This window comes from Drosophila persimilis, unplaced genomic scaffold, assembly GCF_003286085.1.
Source record: "Drosophila persimilis strain 14011-0111.01,24,50 unplaced genomic scaffold, DperRS2 tig00000124-arrow-pilon, whole genome shotgun sequence".
NCBI lineage: Eukaryota > Metazoa > Arthropoda > Insecta > Diptera > Drosophilidae > Drosophila > Drosophila persimilis.
This window is the reverse complement of record NW_020825294.1, coordinates 7,771,450-7,789,043: the sequence shown is the minus strand read 5'-3', so window position 1 is coordinate 7,789,043 and position 17,594 is coordinate 7,771,450. Positions and strand designations below refer to the sequence as shown.

Sequence of the window (17,594 nt, the reverse complement as noted above, 5' to 3'; positions counted from 1 at the left end):
ATAGTTTTCTTCACATACATCTAATCATACACGCACACAAGTTACAGTCACGCACACACGATATTATACAACTATTTTGAATTGTTTTCTGATTTTAGATTGTGTTTTGGTAGAAATGATTTTGCCTATTCGGGCGAATCCACCTTATGATAGTTGCCTAAGCTGGCTGCCTCCCTGCCAATATTCGACAGATTCTCGCGCACAACCGACTCGGCCTCCAAGGGTTCTGGTTCGTCGAACTCCTTGCGCATTGTCCACATATACTCGTTATAGTCCTGCTTCACGGCTGTCGATGAGCTGGCCACAACGCGAAATCCCAATATCTGAAAGTAAGTTGTGTACATGTTGTTATTGTGTAAAAGTCATGCTTTATTCCAACTCATTTTACTCACTTCGAGCGCCGATAAAATACGACAAGGATGCACTAAGTAGACGATGGTGGACTCATCACTGTAGCCGCCACATGAGAATTTATTCAACTGCTCGATGTCGTCAGCTGTAAGGTATGGGTGCAAGTGATTAGTTTGGGCACTTTTCTGTGGAAATCGCTTTCCTTTTCGTTTATCGTGAAGGGAGCTTTGTTTAAACAGAACAAACAAAAGATAACACTGCCCGAACGACACAGATGATGTCAGCCCAGGGCCGCCGGACAGGTCTGTGTCGTTGGCTGTGTGAGTGCGCTAATTTAGCAAAAAGCAAAAACGTATTGTTCGCTTTATGATATGAACAAAAATGGAGCTATTTCTCTCCGAGTTCTTAGAAAATTGCAAAGGGTATTGACTTCTGCCATGCTGGGCATACATAAAAGTGCTATAAATATTCCAAAACAAAATATTCTGATACATACATATGTATTAGATACACACAGAAGTGAATATAGTTACTTCAGAAGCGATTTCTGGGATGCGAACTGCACGGCTGGCCAACAAAACGAAATTGACGACGAGAGAAGTTCGTAGAGAGAAAAGCTTCTAACAGTGGCGGTCGTAAAAAGCGGAAGGGTGGGATTGGGCGGTGCCAATGGCATGCAATTAAGGTACAGCTGTTGATTTGTTGATTAATATATAAATATGTAATATGTTATAGTGCTAAACGAATGTTCAATATGTGCTATAGCAGTAGAGCTTTGTTTATCTACCTAAAACAAAGGAATATGTTTAAAAATGTGTCATTATGTAACCAATATCCACAAGCTTCATGCTTGAAGGCCTTGTATACTAGAATTAAATCATCTTTTTGTAATATTACAATAAACTATAATAATAATAATAAGCTTCAGCAAATTTTACTGGGTTCTGTAAAAATGCAGATACAAATGTACGTATTTTTTAACAGCCAGTTTGAGGTTACTCGCTTAGCTAAACCACAATCACCTAAGCAGAATCAGCTTCCAGCTTTCCTACAGCTCTGGCATGCATATTTTTTTGACCATCACTGTATGCTCATTCAAAAAAAGTTTTGTTTATAATGTAAAGTAGAAATAACCGTAACTAGCGCTTTAAGCTTGCGTGTTTTCGATGTGTGCGTGCATCTGTAGATATATATATGTAGATATGCATATGTGTATTTGTTTGCCAAGCAATCTTCACATGAATTGTGTCGCAATAATAAACGCACAAAACAGCCAAAAACTAAACGATACAAAATGTTAACCAAAGTCGAAAATGGGAAATCTACTACTCGAACTGAACTGAATAGCCGTGGCTGGGTTTACCTTTCAATCCAGAGACGAGCACACGCCATGGATATTTGTGACTGTAGGAGGCTAGATTTCCGCGTATGATAATGTACGGCATTTGGTATGCTTTTGCTAATTAATTAGCGAGGCCGGGCGGAGTCGAAGTCAGAGTGGTCGAATAATGGTACAAATCAAATGCAAGCACGGGAAAGAAATCGAGACGCAGACGACGACAAAAGCTCGCTTTTCTATCTGAAGGTTGGCTCACAACTAAAACCGAAATTGGCTTCGACGTGTTCAAGAGGTTTTCCCAATGCCAACGACGAATCGCTGTCTGTGTCTCTGCTGTTTTTTTTAATATTAATAGGCGTCGCGTCACGCTGCTTAGGCTGAAATGGTTAGCAGCGTTTTATTGGATTAGCCTATACTGTACAAGCAATGTGTGCAGACACCAAATGACAAAGTGACGCATAGGACCCACCCAAGTGCGCGGTCCCAGGATAATAATCAAACACACTCACTCGCATACACACACACTTTGACCGCACGACCAGTTGCATGCCAAGCTCTGGTCAGGAGCTATAATTACACTGACCTACCATCACCGCTCCGGGAAAGTTAATGAGTGTTTCCATGGTTCAGACCAAAAATAACAAAACTCTCCTCCATAAGCCGGTCAAAAACACCCTTGCCACCATACACACACAGCCACATACACAAAAGCTTTTGCCTAACTTCTTATAGAGATTTTGTCCTTTGCGTGTTTTGGGCCCACAAATGGAAGTAAATTATGATCACATTTCTAACTAAATAAACGCGCAAGTCTAAACGCGGTTTATGCCACACAGCTGTCGCAAAAAAGGTGCTGCAATGATGTCATTTTTGAGGCGCTGACACTGCTTTTATTCACGATTTGGTAACTTACTTACTGATCAAGTCTCTGAGCCACAGAAGCGTTGAAATAACTTTCGCTTACAGCACATTTGTTGTTGTTATTAACCGATTGTTTTCACCTGTTCTTAACAACAAAACAATGAACTCCAACAATTTTCGCAACCAACCTGAGGAAGCAGGGCTGGAGAAACATCGGTGTTAGCGACCATCGATGAAACATCGATGTTTCCGATGTTTTTTTAATATTATAGAGTACGGTAAAAAAAGTACGGTAAAAGTACGGTATATTTTGGTTATATTTCTTAGGGTCGGACGGTATATTTTAACGATAAATCCACGGTCACACTGCTACTACCCCTTTTTCTGCGTAAATAAATAAACGGAAATTGTTTGAAAAAATAATAATAATAATTAGTAGAATACATAGTCTATTTACTTAAGGCTATCCCAAACCCAAAAATGCGAAGTTGGGCGTAATTAAGGAACGAAAATTGCAGCAAGCAGCTGTCGCTGTTCTGGGTAAGAATTTTAACTCGAAATAATTTCAGCAGGAATGGTTAGACATGGCATTTGCATATTTCAGCCAGAGCTAAAGGTGAATAGAGTTCATTCAGTATTCTGCTATTACGTGTGCGCTCTTTAGCCGCCGGGAGTCGAAGAGACCACAAGTGGCCCCAGTCCCATAGCCCATATGTGTGTTGTATTTGACTGTGCGTGTGTGAGGTTTTAAGAAGCTGCGCTGCCAAAAAAAGAAACAAAGCGAACAGAACAGAGAGTACACCGTTCGGCATAATCAATTAATATGCCTAGAAATAATATGCGCACGTTCCCGCTGGTGCTGTGCACAGTGGCCGTGTTCGCTGCTGTCGGCCCAATGCCTGCCTTCGGAGCCGTTGCCACGCATAAGCATTCGGCACACGAGAATCACTTGAGTAAGGAGCGGGTAAAGGATGGAATCTATGCCCCGAGGGATGCTCACCATCATGGCGAGGATGGCGAGCACAATGTGGAGTTCGACCACGAGGCCATCATTGGTGAGTCACATCTTCTAAATAGCCCATTTCTTTCCCTCGATTTGTTTATTTGTGTGAATTGCTCATCGAAATCCATAAACTCGGTATTCTGACAGAAACACGTCAGACAAAGATCTGTGTTTCTACTTTGTACACGTGCACATGCCGTTCCGCCCTTCACGCTTAGACTAAAGTATTAAAGTATTTATTTAATTATACCAGGCAATACGAAAGAGGCGCAGGAATTCGACACGCTGTCGCCGGAGGAGTCGAAACGGCGCCTGTTGGTGCTGGTTAAACTAATGGATCTCAACAAGGACGAGTTTGTTGACCGGCATGAACTAAAAGCATGGATATTAAGGTCTTTTAAGTGAGTGTTGTCTGTTGATTAATACCCCCAATCAGTGTCGCCAAGCTGCTAACCCTTATCGGCTAGTGACTGCTTCTGCTCGCCAAACTGACAAATGAAAACAAATGTGTGTCAAACTGTCGTTGTTAAAACTAATCCTAATATTGCAGAAAGCTGTCCGAAGAAGAGGCAGCTGATCGCTTTGACGAAATCGACCAGGAAACGGATGAGAGAATCACATGGAAAGAGTACTTACAGGACACCTATTCCATGGAAGATGAGAATTTCAAGAAAGAGACAATCGACTTTGACAATTACGAAGAGGAGCAGAAAATGATCAAGCAGGATAAGGAGATGTTTAATGCAGCTGATATAAACAAGGACGGCGTCCTGAGTCTTGAGGAGTTTGTGTACTTCCACAATCCCGAGGAACATCCCCAGATGCTGCCCATACTCCTGGAGCATACCATGCAGGACAAGGACTTGAATCACGATGGCAAGATTAATTTCCAGGAGTTTGTGGGTGAGGCTGCCTCACATCACGACAAGGAATGGCTGCTAACAGAGAAGGAGCGCTTCGACAAGGATCACGATATCAACGGGGACGGTGTGCTCACGGGAAACGAGGTGCTCTCCTGGATAGTGCCCAGCAATACTGCCATTGCTAGCGATGAGGTCGACCATCTGTTTGTCTCTACCGACGAGGATCACGATGATCGTCTCTCCTATCTGGAGATTCTCAACAACTATGAGACTTTTGTGGGCAGCGAGGCTACCGATTATGGAGACCACCTGCAAAACATAAATCACTTGGCCGATGAGCTATAATATGTATAACGAATTAACTCTGCTTTAGACAGATATTGAAATTGTGTAGCGCATTCTACACTTGTGTACTTCTTCCCATTTGTATAGTTAGGAAATGTATGTTTTATTCATGTAAATCCAAGTTTCCCCCAAATGACGCAAAAATCAATATCGCTAATTTGTTTTGAGCGTTTTTTTTTTTAAGAATTTCATGTACATGTCTTGCTTGCCATCTATGAATACCAATTAAATTATGTGTAGTAATTTATACAGACACCAAATCTACAATAATCATAATAAGAATAATGTAATAAATCATTTTTACTAAAATATTTATGTGACCAAAGCTGTATAATACATTTACAAGTGCCATAAATGTTGTTAGATCAAGGGAAACATCGTTTAATTCTGCTTGTATGACTAGAATTGAGTTTTTCAATCGATAGATTAGGTTACTTATGAATATTTGCTGGCCATTAATACAAAGTTAGGTTAGCAGCGTGTTCCTTTGACTAGATTTCACACTCGTCTGTACCAAAAAATATGCTTAGCTCTATGGCCTATGACTTTATCTTATTTTGCGGATAGCTTTATGCAGTTTGATCCACAAATACAAATTGAATATTCATGTTATTCCTCCATTCCTTATATCACAAATATTGCACCGAATTTGGCCTATTTCCCCACATTTTAGCTAGAAATCTCAACAGAAAGATATAAACAAAACCAAGAAAGTATTATAGCAAAACGTAAAATACAATTTAGAATTACTTGAAAATGTACAATAGTATTTTCTAGAAACGTTTTCCCTCTTGTTTCTTTTCAGACCCACTTGATGGCACAACAACAGTTTCACGGGTCGCAGCTTAGATATTATTTTGTATGGTTTGGGACTGTTCCACTTCTCTCCTTCCAAAATCCAACGGTTATAATAGAGATGCGGATTATTGGGAGATTATTTGGGAGATGCGGTACAGATGTTCCAAACTCTAGAAATCACATAGTATATCATAGTTGTCGACCTGACGCAGCGGCTCTTTGTCATCAATGACTTCACTCAAGTAGGCACGGATCGGCAGCGGAAGCTTGAGCTTCTCCAGTTGAGAGGAGCTTCGGACTCGCCGCATAATCACGGCCCGACAACGATCCTGGAGATTGACAAACTCACGCCGAGCACTCTTTAGAGTCATCTCCGTTTTGGCGGCTGTCGAGCATACGATGGGATAGAGAGGTTCCTCAATTTTATCCAATCCCCTGAAGGCCACGCCTAGACACTTTCCATCCTTATAGTAAGTCAGCGTGCCCTCAATACCGTCGAAAAGCACACCAATCTGGGTGGAATGATTCTCGCGGAAACGCTTCGTATACAGTAGGGCCACGCCGTTGTGCCAGAGCACGCCCTTGTGTGAGAGTCCCCATCCGTGCTCGTTCTCCCCCAGCATATTGCGGAAGGCATTGGCATGTAGCCGAGCCGACCGGGTGCCAATCCCAAACATTATCGAGGTCCCGAAGACCCTCTGTGACACATGCAGCTCCCAGTAGTAGCGACCATTGTTGAGTGGCCGCTTGCCCTGGACTCCGGCGGTGCCCTTGCTCCAGTTGGGATGGAAGTGAACAGTGCGAAAATTGGGGCCGCTTAGCACCACCTCATTGGAACGATTGCGATTGCTCCAGGTCCAATTGTCTTTAGTGCCGTGTGCCAGTGGACAGCTTCGCGAGGGCGATGCGGATGTCGGTGTCTTTGACACTTTGGCATCTTGGGCTGTGGGCCCGATTCCACGGCGTCCACTGTGACGGCGTCGTCGAGGCGTCATCACCACAGCCAAGTGCGCCGGATCCGGTTGCTGTTCAATCTCCACGTCCGACATTGTTGTAACTACTTCAATTTTTGAAACGACAATAGAAAATCAAGCCACTTATAAATGTCTGAGGACTTTCCAAAGGCCTTCTGTTAAACGGCTTTTGAGATGAAATTGAATGGGATGGAGTGGCTTTTACTTTTCCCAAGATCTGCTGGAGAGGGCTACAAGTGAGTAGTTACCAGGTTACCTGGCACTTCGACTGACTCGTCGTGTTGCTCCTCCTCCTCCGCCTCCTCCTCCTCGTCGGCGTAGGTACTGCAGGTGCTGATCGAACCGTAGCCACTGCTTAGGGAGCTGCAGCTGGGACTGCCGGACAGCAGTGGTCGATAGCTCCTCAGCTGTGGCTGCCTTTGTCCCAGACTCCGCTTTAGCTCGCGCTTGATGCGACGCAGCTGCTTGTAGTCCTGGTCGCCGCCAATTCGGGACGAGTTCCGCTGCTGGTGGAGCTGCAGCTCCTGCAGGTGGAAGTGATGACGGCAGTAGCCCTGTGGGCTATGGGCACAGAAGCGACAGGCTTCGGAGTTAACGCCAGCTCCAAGGGGGAGGATGGGCTCGAGGATGCGGCGCTTCTGGCGGCGCTTGGTCTGCTCCAGCTCCTGCTGCTCCAGATGCTGTTGGGCTTTACGATCGCCGACCGTTTCGGCCACCTCCTGCAAGAGGCGTACGTTGCGGGGGAAACATCGATCGTGGATGTGCAGCACCAGACGTTGGCAGTAGAGGCAGAGCGATTGGAACAGCAACAACAGCACGATAATCATATAGCGGTTGTAGTTGGAGTTGGGGTTTTGGGGGGTTGTTCCTTTTGTCCGTTTTGGGGGTTGCTGCTGCTGCTTCGACTAGGTTCCACTTACTCGTGTTGTAAGTGGGTTGCCTTTGTTCGGGGCTTCCGGCTGGCACTGTTATTGTTACTGGCACTGGCACTGGCACCTTTCTCTTTTGGGGTTTCTCAAAGTTCTTGCAAAACCTGCAATGGATTACATTTTTCCCTACTTCTTCTCCAGTTTTTCCTCTTGAGTATACATTTTTCAGTCCCACTCGTGCGACTGAGCACGTCTTATCTGCTGACGTATGTATTCGAACTCCCACCGACGACTGATGTGTGCCGTTTACTTTTCCAATTCGAACCCAGAAAGCCTACCCCTATTTTCGTGCGGCCACAGCTGGAAGGAAACTCTTCCAACCACCAATTGGAATATATGTGTCTGCATATCATTATCATATGGTATCGTATGCCACCCCTCTGGCGCTTCCCAACCCTCCATCCCCATCCAACCCCAACCACCCCACAGCTACCCAAACCCCCACGCGTTCGGCCTCTCAGCCAGGGGCATGCGCACAAGTGCCTGGCTTCTGGAGGCGGCAAGTGGTGAGATTTTCGTTGCTCTCCCTGGGCTTACTTAAAGAGGGAAAATAATATCCACCACAAAATCTGACTGTCTGAACCCTTGTTTAAAAAAAAATTTCTGCACCACCTTACTGTTAAGAAGAATATTGTGTTATATCACAAAAACTAAAAAATGTAAAAAAATACTTGCTCTGAAACTTAAAGTTACAGATGCAAATCTGGAGCACCATAGAGATTTTTATACCCGATACTCAAAATGAGTATTGGGGTATATTCGATTTGTGGAAAAAGTGGATGTGTGTAACGTCCAGAAGGAATCGTTTCCGATCCCATAAAGTATATATATTCTTGATCAGCATCAATAGCCGAGTCGATTGAGCCTGTCCGTCTGTCCGTCCGTCCGTCTGTCCGTCTGTCCGTCCCCTTCAGCGCCTAGTGCTCAAAGACTATAAGAGCTAGAGCAACGATGTTTTGGATCCAGACTTTTGTGATATGTCACTGCTACAAGAATATTTCAAAACTTTGCCCCGCCCACTTCCGCCCCCACAAAGAGCGAAAATCTGTGGCATCCACAATTTCGACGATACAAGAAAACAAAAAACAAAGAATCGTAGGGGATAACTATATGTTCTAGAGTGTAAAATCTAAATCAGATCGTATAATTATTATAGTCAGAATTAAGAAAACCATTTCATTCTTTCTCGCTCTGTCTCTCTCTAACACACAGGTTTCATGGTCGGTTTTGCCAATTGCAAAATATGAGTTCAAGGATCTCAGAACCTATAAAAGCTAGAGCAACCAAATTTGTTATCCACACTCCTGTGATATCGGACCTTGACCGTTTCGTGTCCAAATTTCGCCACACCCGCTTCCGCCCCCGCAAAGGACGAAAATCTGGGGCAACCTCAAATCTCAGAGACTATTAAGGCTAGAGTAACCAAATTTGGTATCCGCACTTCTGTTAGATCTCACTATAAAACGTATATCTCAAAATTTCGCCCCACCCCCTTCCGCCCCCACAAAGAACGAAAAACTGTTGCATCCATAATATTGAGGATACATGAAAACTAAAAACGCAGCATCATAGATAATGATCATATCAATCAGATTGCTGAATCTGAATGAGATCAGATCGTTTTTATACCCAAAAGGAACAAAACAATTTTCAGTGGCTACGCAGCGCCCGACGTCACGCTCAGACTGATTTTCTGTCTCTCTCGCACTCTTTGTCGTGTCGTTTAATATTAGCGGCGTCTGACGGAGGAGAGCCATACTGACTTAGTATCGGGTATAACTGTAGAGTTGCGGTTTACGCAGCAACTCACAACGTTCCCCCTCGTTTTATTTATTGAAGTTGACATCTTCAGCGATTTAATTTATATATCCTTGGAGTTCAACATCCAATACAATTATATTTTTATCTGCAGCTATACGATAATCGTACAGTGATCCGTTTTAATCAAATAATTTTTATGTTTGTAAAAACCTGTTTTTCTTCATGCAAGAAAAATGAACATTTACACGAACAATATATACCCTTATATTCTTTGAATAGAAAGGAATAAATTATAGAAAGATGAAAGATGCAACCATAATCATATGTGAAGAATTGAGCAAATATGAAAAGTGTATACGTGTGATAAAATAATATAATAATATTTTTCGACTCCAGAAACTTTACTGTATGTTATACCATGTCATCCAATCCTCGCCATGCTAATTTTCCACAAATTATACTTCTAGTAATTTATTACCAAAGTATTTTCAGTGATGTTTTATAGGAAGAGAAATATCTCTGAGACGTGAACAGGAAATATAGGCTTACCTGCTTTTATGGCAACAAAGCCTTGACATAAAAGAATAACCAGATTTGGATGTTTGTGTGGTGTAAAATGATTTAAATCTGGTTGGCGAGGGATTAGTAGAAATAAGATGGACGATCGCTTATCATGGTTCAGACAATCCTTCTTCTCAGATTTTCAAACTATCTAAATCATGTATATCGTATTTATAAATTTTCTTTATTTTACCGTTTTTTTTGTTTCATAAACATAAATGATTGGCGAAAAAATAGCAGTTTTGTATAGCATATATGTAGTGGAGGAGGTCCTATGTCTTGTCAACCATTCGATATGTTTTCATTGTCCCCATATGCATTCTTTCGCATTTAATCAAAATGGAACATGCAGCACTCTCTCTACTTAGGTTTAGATAGATATTTAGGTGGTTTTGGACATACGACCGAGGCTAGTTTATTTATTTGTTTTGATTTACTTAACTTACACGTAACTAAGAAGCAGTTTACATTTGTTTAGAACATTAAATGGCAGATACAAAAATGGCATTTGGTCCAGGTCCGTTCTAGCACTTAGACGGGGCCTGTCGCTTCGATTTGGTTAGTTTAAGGAATTGGTAGCAGTGTTGGTTCGTCTGAGAGTGTGTCTCCTGTTCTGTGTGTGGTGTGTGCACTGTTCGTTGGTATATTTAGGGGCTTTAACATTAGATTAAACTTATGCTGTGCTTGTGTCTGTGTGGAGGCAAGTGGGGCAGGGCCCCACGACCGCCTATGACGAGTTCTTCATACAGACTTGACACCTGGAGACGCGGGACAGCAGGTTGCCGGACTTGATCGTCTGCTGCTGGGGCTTCTCAAACTGGTCGTTTGACTCCAGAGTGACCATCCAGAAGCTGGTCATTGTCTCGTAGAAGTGACAGGTGCCCTTGGCGCCGTTGCACTCGATGAACGGTGTTGCACGGAAGTCCTCTAGGCATGAGCCAGGCGATTGCAGAGCCTGGCCACCGCCTCCATTGCCCACGGCCGTGTGCTGTGGGGAAAATAAAATATATGAAATCAAGCTTCCGATTCCGCTTCTGAATGGGCTGAGTACTCACCATGAGGAAACTGTAGCCAATCCAGAGACCCTCCCAACCTGAGGGGCATTCGGGTATTTCAAGAGACTGGCTGTGCATGGCAATGACGTTGGCAGGCGCCTCGCAGACCACACAGCGCGAGATGTATTTGCTAATCTCGTAGTTCTCCACCGGCATCATGGGAATGGGGGCCGATGTTGACAGCCAGAAGGTCTTATCGTTGCGCGACGCGTAGTTGCAGATATTGTTCTGTCCACAGGACAGTACCGGTAAAGTGGAGAAGCGTTGCACACAGGAGCCCGGGGACCCGAGATCTTGGTTGTGGGCGTAGTCATTGCCATCCACGTAGAGTAGAGAATAGCCAGTCCAGAGCTGCGAGTGACCCGCAGCGCATTGCGGCACTTGGTCGTTCTGACTGTGGCGTGTCACAAGAATGCCGGTGAGGTAGTCCTGGGCGCCACTACAGGCTAGACCTGCATCACCCTTCAGACCCATGGCGCCGACGGCACCCTCTCGTCCAACCGGACCTTGCTCTCCACGGTCGCCCTTAGGTCCGGGACGTCCGATAGCTCCGCTTGGACCGATCAGACCGCGATCACCCTTTTCTCCACGCTGTCCTTGGATTCCGGTCAGGCCACGGGCACCGGGCTGGCCTGGTTCGCCCTTTTGACCTTCACGCCCAGGCTTGCCAGGTTCGCCCTTGGGTCCTGGCGGCGGCACCATGCCAGGTTCACCCTTTTGTCCTTGCAGACCTGGAATTCCGTCGCGGCCGTCGCGTCCCTTGGGTCCGGTGAAGCCCTTCTCACCTGGGGAGCCCTGTGGTCCTTCTGGTCCGTCTAAGCCGGGGTATCCAGTGTCGCCCTTGGCTCCAGCTAATCCAGCCAGACCGGGCAGGCCGGCGTGTCCCTGGTCACCCTTATCACCCTTCTGTCCTTCAAAGCCAGCCAATCCACGATCTCCCTTCGGTCCGGGATAGCCTTGGTCGCCCTTAAGACCTGGAGCGCCACTTAATCCGTCGAGTCCGGGCTGACCAGGTGTACCAGCCAGACCACGCTCTCCCTTGTCGCCTGCGGGTCCAATGGGTCCGGGCAGACCTACTAAGCCAGGTGTACCGGCCAGGCCAGGCAAACCACGCTCGCCCTTGATGCCAGGTGCTCCGGGAAGGCCTATATGAAATGATTATGGGTTAGTTGTTATTCGATTTGAACTTATGGTTGGGAGAACTCACCTTCACGTCCGTACTTTCCGGCGCGCCCGGGCAGACCCTTCTCACCCTTGACAACGGGTCCAGGGTAACCAGGCTCACCTACAAGACCCGCATCTCCCTTCAGTCCAGGAGCTCCGTTCAGTCCATTCAAGCCACGGGGACCTTCCAGTCCCTGGTCTCCCTTTACTCCTGGATATCCAGCCAGACCTTGCTCTCCTCTCTCTCCCTGATCTCCCTTTTCTCCGGTCAGGCCGCGCTCTCCCACAGAGCCTTTCTCGCCTCGGAGCATATCGACATTGACAGTAGCTGGGAGGCCAGGCTGACCACGTGGACCTCTCTCGCCCTTGATGCCAGCGTTTCCAATGTAGCCCTGAGGACCAATGGGGCCAGTGTCACCCTTGATGCCGGACAGACCGGGCAGGCCAGCCTGTCCCTTGTATCCTTGGGCGCCTGGATAGCCGACTGGTCCGGGAGCACCCTGCAGTCCAGGCTGACCATCAATTCCGGGAGCTCCGGGAAGGCCAGGAAGTCCAACGGATCCTTTTTCGCCATTCCTTCCAGAGAAGCCAGGCAAGCCAATGTCACCCTTTTCTCCATTTAATCCATTTATGCCGTCCGCGCCACTACGTCCAGTGTCACCCTTTTCTCCTTGGGGTCCAGGTCGTCCGTATACAGCCATACCGGGCAATCCCTTTTCTCCAGGCAGTCCAGGCTCACCGGATACTCCAGGATCACCGCGCAGTCCAGACAGACCGGGTTCACCCTTCTGTCCCTTTTCGGAAGCATCTCCAGGCAGGCCCTGAGGTCCGTCATAGCCAGGCAGACCTTGGTTACCCTTTTCACCATTCAAGCCGTCCAGTCCTCTCTGTCCCGGAGCACCGAGAAGTCCGGGCTCACCCTTAACACCCAGCAGGCCAGGTGGTCCCGGGGGTCCTCGTCCACCCATCGGTCCGTCGTTTCCAGTCAAGCCACGAGCTCCTTTGTCGCCCTTCATGCCTACAAAAAAGCAAATTGCAAAAGAGGATGCTAAATAAAGAACTAATTTTTGGGCTTGGGAAATCTTACCTGAAATTCCGGGAATTCCAGCTGGTCCACGCTTTCCGGGTGAGCCGGTGATTCCGTTAAAGCCTTTAGGTCCGTCGTTGCCAGGTGCTCCGCGATCGCCCTTATTGCCGGGCATACCAACCAAACCAGGATTACCGGGTTCACCCTTGGATCCGTCGCGGCCTTGCACTCCATCAATACCAGGAATACCAGGGGGTCCGGGCTGTCCAATTGGACCCAATGGGCCAAGGTCTCCCTTCTCGCCAACAGCGCCAACACGACCAGGTATTCCTGGTACTCCAGCATCTCCCTTATCACCGGGATAGCCAGCATTTCCTTCTTGTCCAGGCAGACCCTGGGGTCCGGGTAGGCCACGAGTTCCTTTTAGACCTTGCAAGCCTTCGCGACCCTGTGGGCCGGGTGGTCCAGGCATCGGTATTCCCTCTTCTCCCTTTTGACCGCGATCTCCGTTACGACCAGGCAAGCCACGAGTACCGTCTTTTCCAGGATTGCCAGCAGCACCGATGGGTCCGATGTTACCTTTCTCGCCACGGGGTCCAGTCATTCCACGTGGGCCAACGGGACCAACTGGGCCTTGAGGACCGGTTGAACCCTTCTCACCGCGGTATCCGATCTCGCCTTTCTGTCCGATTGGTCCATCGACTCCGGGCATCCCAGTGGCACCACGGTCGCCCTTATTTCCCTTTGCTGGGATCTTCAGCTCGCTGGCCTCGCATGTGCCGGGTTCTCCCTTCGGTCCGACGTATCCGGCTGTACCCTTGTCACCCTTAAGACCGTCCATGCCGCGACTGCCTGATTCTCCCTTAATGCTGAGACCGGGAGCACCATCGTATCCATCGCGCCCTGGGGCTCCAGGGATACCATCTGTGCCAGCTTGTCCGGTGTAGCCTTTGTCTCCTTTAAAGCCCATTTCTCCCTTGACTCCAGCAAGACCAGGAACGCCGCTTTCTCCGCGGTCTCCCTTTACACCCGCAGCTCCGGGAAGGCCTGGCTGTCCCTTTTCTCCCTTTTCGGTCTTTATTTGGCTATAGTTGATAATTGCTCCCTTACCAGGAGCTCCAGTGGCACCAGGGGCACCAGTCAAACCATCCTCTCCCTTTTCTCCTGGAGCACCCGTCTGTCCGTTGATTCCATCGTGGCCTCGTTCGCCTTGGTGTCCAGGCTCTCCAGGTGGTCCTCGAACGCCGGGATTGCCGGGAATACCATCTAAACCTCGCGTACCCTTATCTCCCTTCAGACCGGGTGGGCAAGAGGAACACTTGCCGCCAATGTCTCCCTTAATGCCCATGTCTCCCTTAGCGCCAGGAGTACCGGGACGGCCAGCGTCACCCTTCTGTCCGGGAGCACCAGCGGTACCGGGCGTGCCAGGTCTGCCTAATTTCGAATCGCCAGGAACACCAGAATTTCCTTTGAAACCTCGTTCACCTTTTCCGCCCTTCTGGCCAGGATAGCTGAGGGGTCGGACAATATGAGAGGTAAATCATGGAACCGCATCGTCATCGATGTCAAAGACTTACCCAGGATTTCCATCGTCTCCTTTCGGACCTTCAATGCCATAGCCAGGGGTGCCGGCATCGCCCTTTTGACCTTCGGGGCCTGGAGGTCCAGTGTGGCCGATGGGTCCGACGGGGCCCTGGGGTCCGACGCGTCCTCCAATACCTTTCTCACCCTTTTGTCCCGGAGGGCCCTCGCCACCCGGACGGCCGGGCATGCCACTACCTCCCTTCTGGCCAACGTATCCCTGGGGTCCTGGCTGTCCATCAGCGCCGTTCAAGCCCTGGGGACCGGGCGTGCCAGTATAACCGCGTGGTCCTTTCGGTCCTGGAGCACCTGGCTGTCCGCGACCGCCACCTGGTGGTCCTGGAGGACCGACCAAACCTCGCTGACCGGATTGACCAGGACGTCCTGGCTCTCCCTTCTGACCGAAACTTCCAGGCAAACCGTTTAGACCAGTTTCACCACGGTCTCCCTTCTGTCCAGAAGGTCCTGGTGGTCCAAAGTTACCTTGACGACCCTAAAATGGAGCAGGATCAGTAGAACTCACATGAGCGCAACCCTTTACATTCTTCCGTTTATCACTTACTCTATCTCCAGAGCCGCCGGGTAAGCCCTTCTCGCCCTTCTGCCCATCCTGTCCAGGCTCACCGCCGGGACCGAGCTCACCTTTCTCGCCATAGGGTCCAACCTCTCCCTTCTGCCCGGGATCACCACGTGGGCCGGACACACGTTCACTACCGGTGACGGGGATAGGAACGGCTGGATCACCCTTCTCGCCCTTCTCTCCCTGCTTTCCTGGCATCAGAGGTCCAAAGCAAGAGTCGCCTTTCTCTCCCTTAATGCCACGATCTCCACGCAGACCTTTGGAGCCATACGGTCCGGTGTCACCACGTTCGCCTTTGTCACCAGGATTGCCTTGGGGTCCTGCGTACCCTGAACGTCCTGTGAAGCCGGGCTCACCTTTCTCACCCTTTGCGTAGTTTCCGTTCTCCTTTGCCGGTTCACCTTTCTCACCCTTGCCACCCGGACTGCCCGGGAAGCCACGTGGTCCTGCCATACCCGAGAGACCCTGCAAGCCGGGCAAACCATCGGATCCATCACAGCCATCCTTGCCGTTTATACCGGGTAAGCCGGGATTGCCAGACGATCCCTGAACACCTCCCACGCCTGGCAGACCGGGAATGCCCTGCGATCCACGCTCGCCCTTGTCGCCACGCAGTCCATATGGTCCGGGGTCACCCTTCTGGCCTTTGTCGCCCAGTGGTCCGTCCTGACCCGGAAAGCCCGAGACACCCTTGGGTCCGGTGGGACCCAATGGACCTGGCAGACCGCGGTTACCCTTCTCGGCAATGCATTTGGGCACACAGCCGGCGTATCCGGCTGTACAGTTTTTGGGTGGCTGTCCGCCGCGCTGAATTGACGCCGAGTCTACAATGTCATAGCTATCATCAATGGGAAATGAGTCCCGGGGGTCTTCTCTGCTTTGGTGTCTGACTGAGTCCTGAATAGAACCAGAGGTGCCAGCGGTCTTCCAGAATTGCTGCAACGATACGAAAGTTAAGCTCTGTTGATACCCATCAATTAGCAAAGGTCAAGGGTCTCTTACAGCGTTTGCACCAACCAACGCTCCAGCGATGACAGCGGCGTACAGCAGCCTGCAATATTTTTTAGTTTTTTTTTTAAATATATTTGTAGGGTATCTATTTTTATTTAGTTAAAAATTACATACACTCGTATGTATGTGTGTATAGTAAGCACCATCAGGCTTATCAATCGTTAGCTATGTGTGTGACTGCGTGGTTTCTCTTTTTAGCGATCAATGTGTGTGTGTGATTTGAGTAACAGAGTGCGAACGTAAGAGAATCAGTTCATTCAAGAGAGAGGGGATTTTTTTAAGAGAGCTATGAAATCTGATCAGACGAATTCTCATAAGAATTAAAAAAAAATGATTGAAGTAAGGTTTAAATATTCTGCTAGTGCTTATTTCAATTTGAGCTTTTAGCGTATATTACAAGATCAAATCAATGGAAAAGTAACTTTTTCAATTTTTTTGTCTAAATTTTAAACTTTTTTATGTACAATTAATAACAATACAATTGGGGTTTAAATGAAATTCTAACAGAATTTCAGTCTCTTTTCCCTTTACATCGGTGTAAATTCAAGATATATTGGGATACTCTTTTCTTTTTGGTATTTTTCAAGACATTTTTTTTTTACTTACCGCTTCCAGAAGGGCAACATCATGCCCTATTCACTTAAAACTGCACAATTATTTTCTCTGTCCTCGTCGAGTTGTAAATGTGTTGCCGTCGTTGGGCCTGAAAGATGAGCCAGAAAAGTGGGTCATTTATATTTTGCTGCACTTGCCAAAATGGTTTCAGAATTGTTAATTTTTAAACTTTTATTTCATATTTGTGTCCAAAATATTTTATATATATAATATATTTTTATATTTTATTTGTTATATTCTTGGTACAGTATTATTCTAAGGCGTATATTTTATTTAAATTTTTAGAATGGCTTTCATTCGGGAACTTTGAGTTTCACTGATGCCCAGGCGCACTTTACAGTTTTAAAAGCACTGTGACGTTAAACAAGTTTCTTTCAAATATCTTTTCTCTAGAGAAAATGTTTCTTTTTTATTTGTATTTTAGATATTTCGAGCTTTTATTGCAGCTGGGATCGCGGTATCGCTCCTTCGTTCGTATTTTCTTGCTTTTTTTTATTTTTTTGTGAAACTTCCTTACTGAAAACCGATCTAACTGTGGGAATTGACGGGAGCGTACTAAACCGAGCGCCGAGCCGCGCACACCACACACAAGACCAAAAGCGCACAGGCAACTGGTGCTCCCAGGCCAGAGCTCTGCCCACCCAGTCTACTACTTACTCGAGAAGACGGAACACGACTAATTATAGTATAAGTTTAAGCGATCCCAAAAGCAAACGGCAATGCCACGATCGTCTGGCCGAAGCAGCCGTCGGAGCCCGAGCTCCAACCCGAATGCG

The 17,594-nt window shown here is 47.4% G+C and overlaps 5 protein-coding genes across 6 annotated transcripts; 1 reads left to right on the top strand and 4 right to left on the bottom strand.

Annotated features, from left to right (window-relative positions):
- Positions 1–115: 115 nt before the first annotated feature.
- On the bottom strand, positions 116–2,662 carry LOC6596510. 2 transcript variants are annotated; one of them, XM_002021469.2, is made up of 4 exons: positions 2,604–2,662; positions 1,715–2,067; positions 393–496; positions 116–323 (listed from the first exon to the last, which is right to left on the bottom strand). In XM_002021469.2, the coding sequence occupies exons 2-4, from the start codon at positions 1,794–1,796 to the stop codon at positions 126–128; spliced, it is 384 nt and encodes a 127-aa protein (XP_002021505.1). In that variant the 5' UTR covers positions 1,797–2,067; positions 2,604–2,662; the 3' UTR covers positions 116–125. The 2 variants fall into 2 exon arrangements, with proteins under 2 accessions (XP_002021505.1, XP_026843415.1); XM_026987614.1 differs by lacking the exons at positions 1,715–2,067; positions 2,604–2,662 and adding an exon at positions 2,274–2,334.
- A 340-nt stretch (positions 2,663–3,002) lies between these two features.
- LOC6596509 (reticulocalbin-2) lies at positions 3,003–4,828 on the top strand. The gene is made up of 4 exons (XM_002021468.2): positions 3,003–3,091; positions 3,156–3,606; positions 3,808–3,955; positions 4,105–4,828. Exons 2-4 carry the CDS (start codon positions 3,375–3,377, stop codon positions 4,760–4,762), a joined length of 1,038 nt encoding a protein of 345 aa, XP_002021504.1. The 5' UTR covers positions 3,003–3,091; positions 3,156–3,374; the 3' UTR covers positions 4,763–4,828.
- A 630-nt stretch (positions 4,829–5,458) lies between these two features.
- Positions 5,459–6,622, bottom strand: LOC6596508 (SPRY domain-containing SOCS box protein 3). Its single transcript, XM_002021467.2, has one exon. It carries the CDS (start codon positions 6,607–6,609, stop codon positions 5,731–5,733), a length of 879 nt encoding a protein of 292 aa, XP_002021503.1. The 5' UTR covers positions 6,610–6,622; the 3' UTR covers positions 5,459–5,730.
- A 118-nt stretch (positions 6,623–6,740) lies between these two features.
- LOC6596364 lies at positions 6,741–7,680 on the bottom strand. The gene has a single exon (XM_002021466.2). It carries the CDS (start codon positions 7,359–7,361, stop codon positions 6,765–6,767), a length of 597 nt encoding a protein of 198 aa, XP_002021502.1. The 5' UTR covers positions 7,362–7,680; the 3' UTR covers positions 6,741–6,764.
- A 2,832-nt stretch (positions 7,681–10,512) lies between these two features.
- On the bottom strand, positions 10,513–17,401 carry LOC6596363 (collagen alpha-1(IV) chain). Its single transcript, XM_026987395.1, has 9 exons — positions 17,336–17,401; positions 16,810–16,906; positions 16,195–16,243; positions 15,175–16,128; positions 14,609–15,105; positions 13,092–14,542; positions 12,048–13,022; positions 10,841–11,985; positions 10,513–10,773 (listed from the first exon to the last, which is right to left on the bottom strand). Exons 2-9 carry the CDS (start codon positions 16,830–16,832, stop codon positions 10,513–10,515), a joined length of 5,355 nt encoding a protein of 1,784 aa, XP_026843196.1. The 5' UTR covers positions 16,833–16,906; positions 17,336–17,401.
- Between the last annotated feature and the right edge of the window lie 193 nt (positions 17,402–17,594).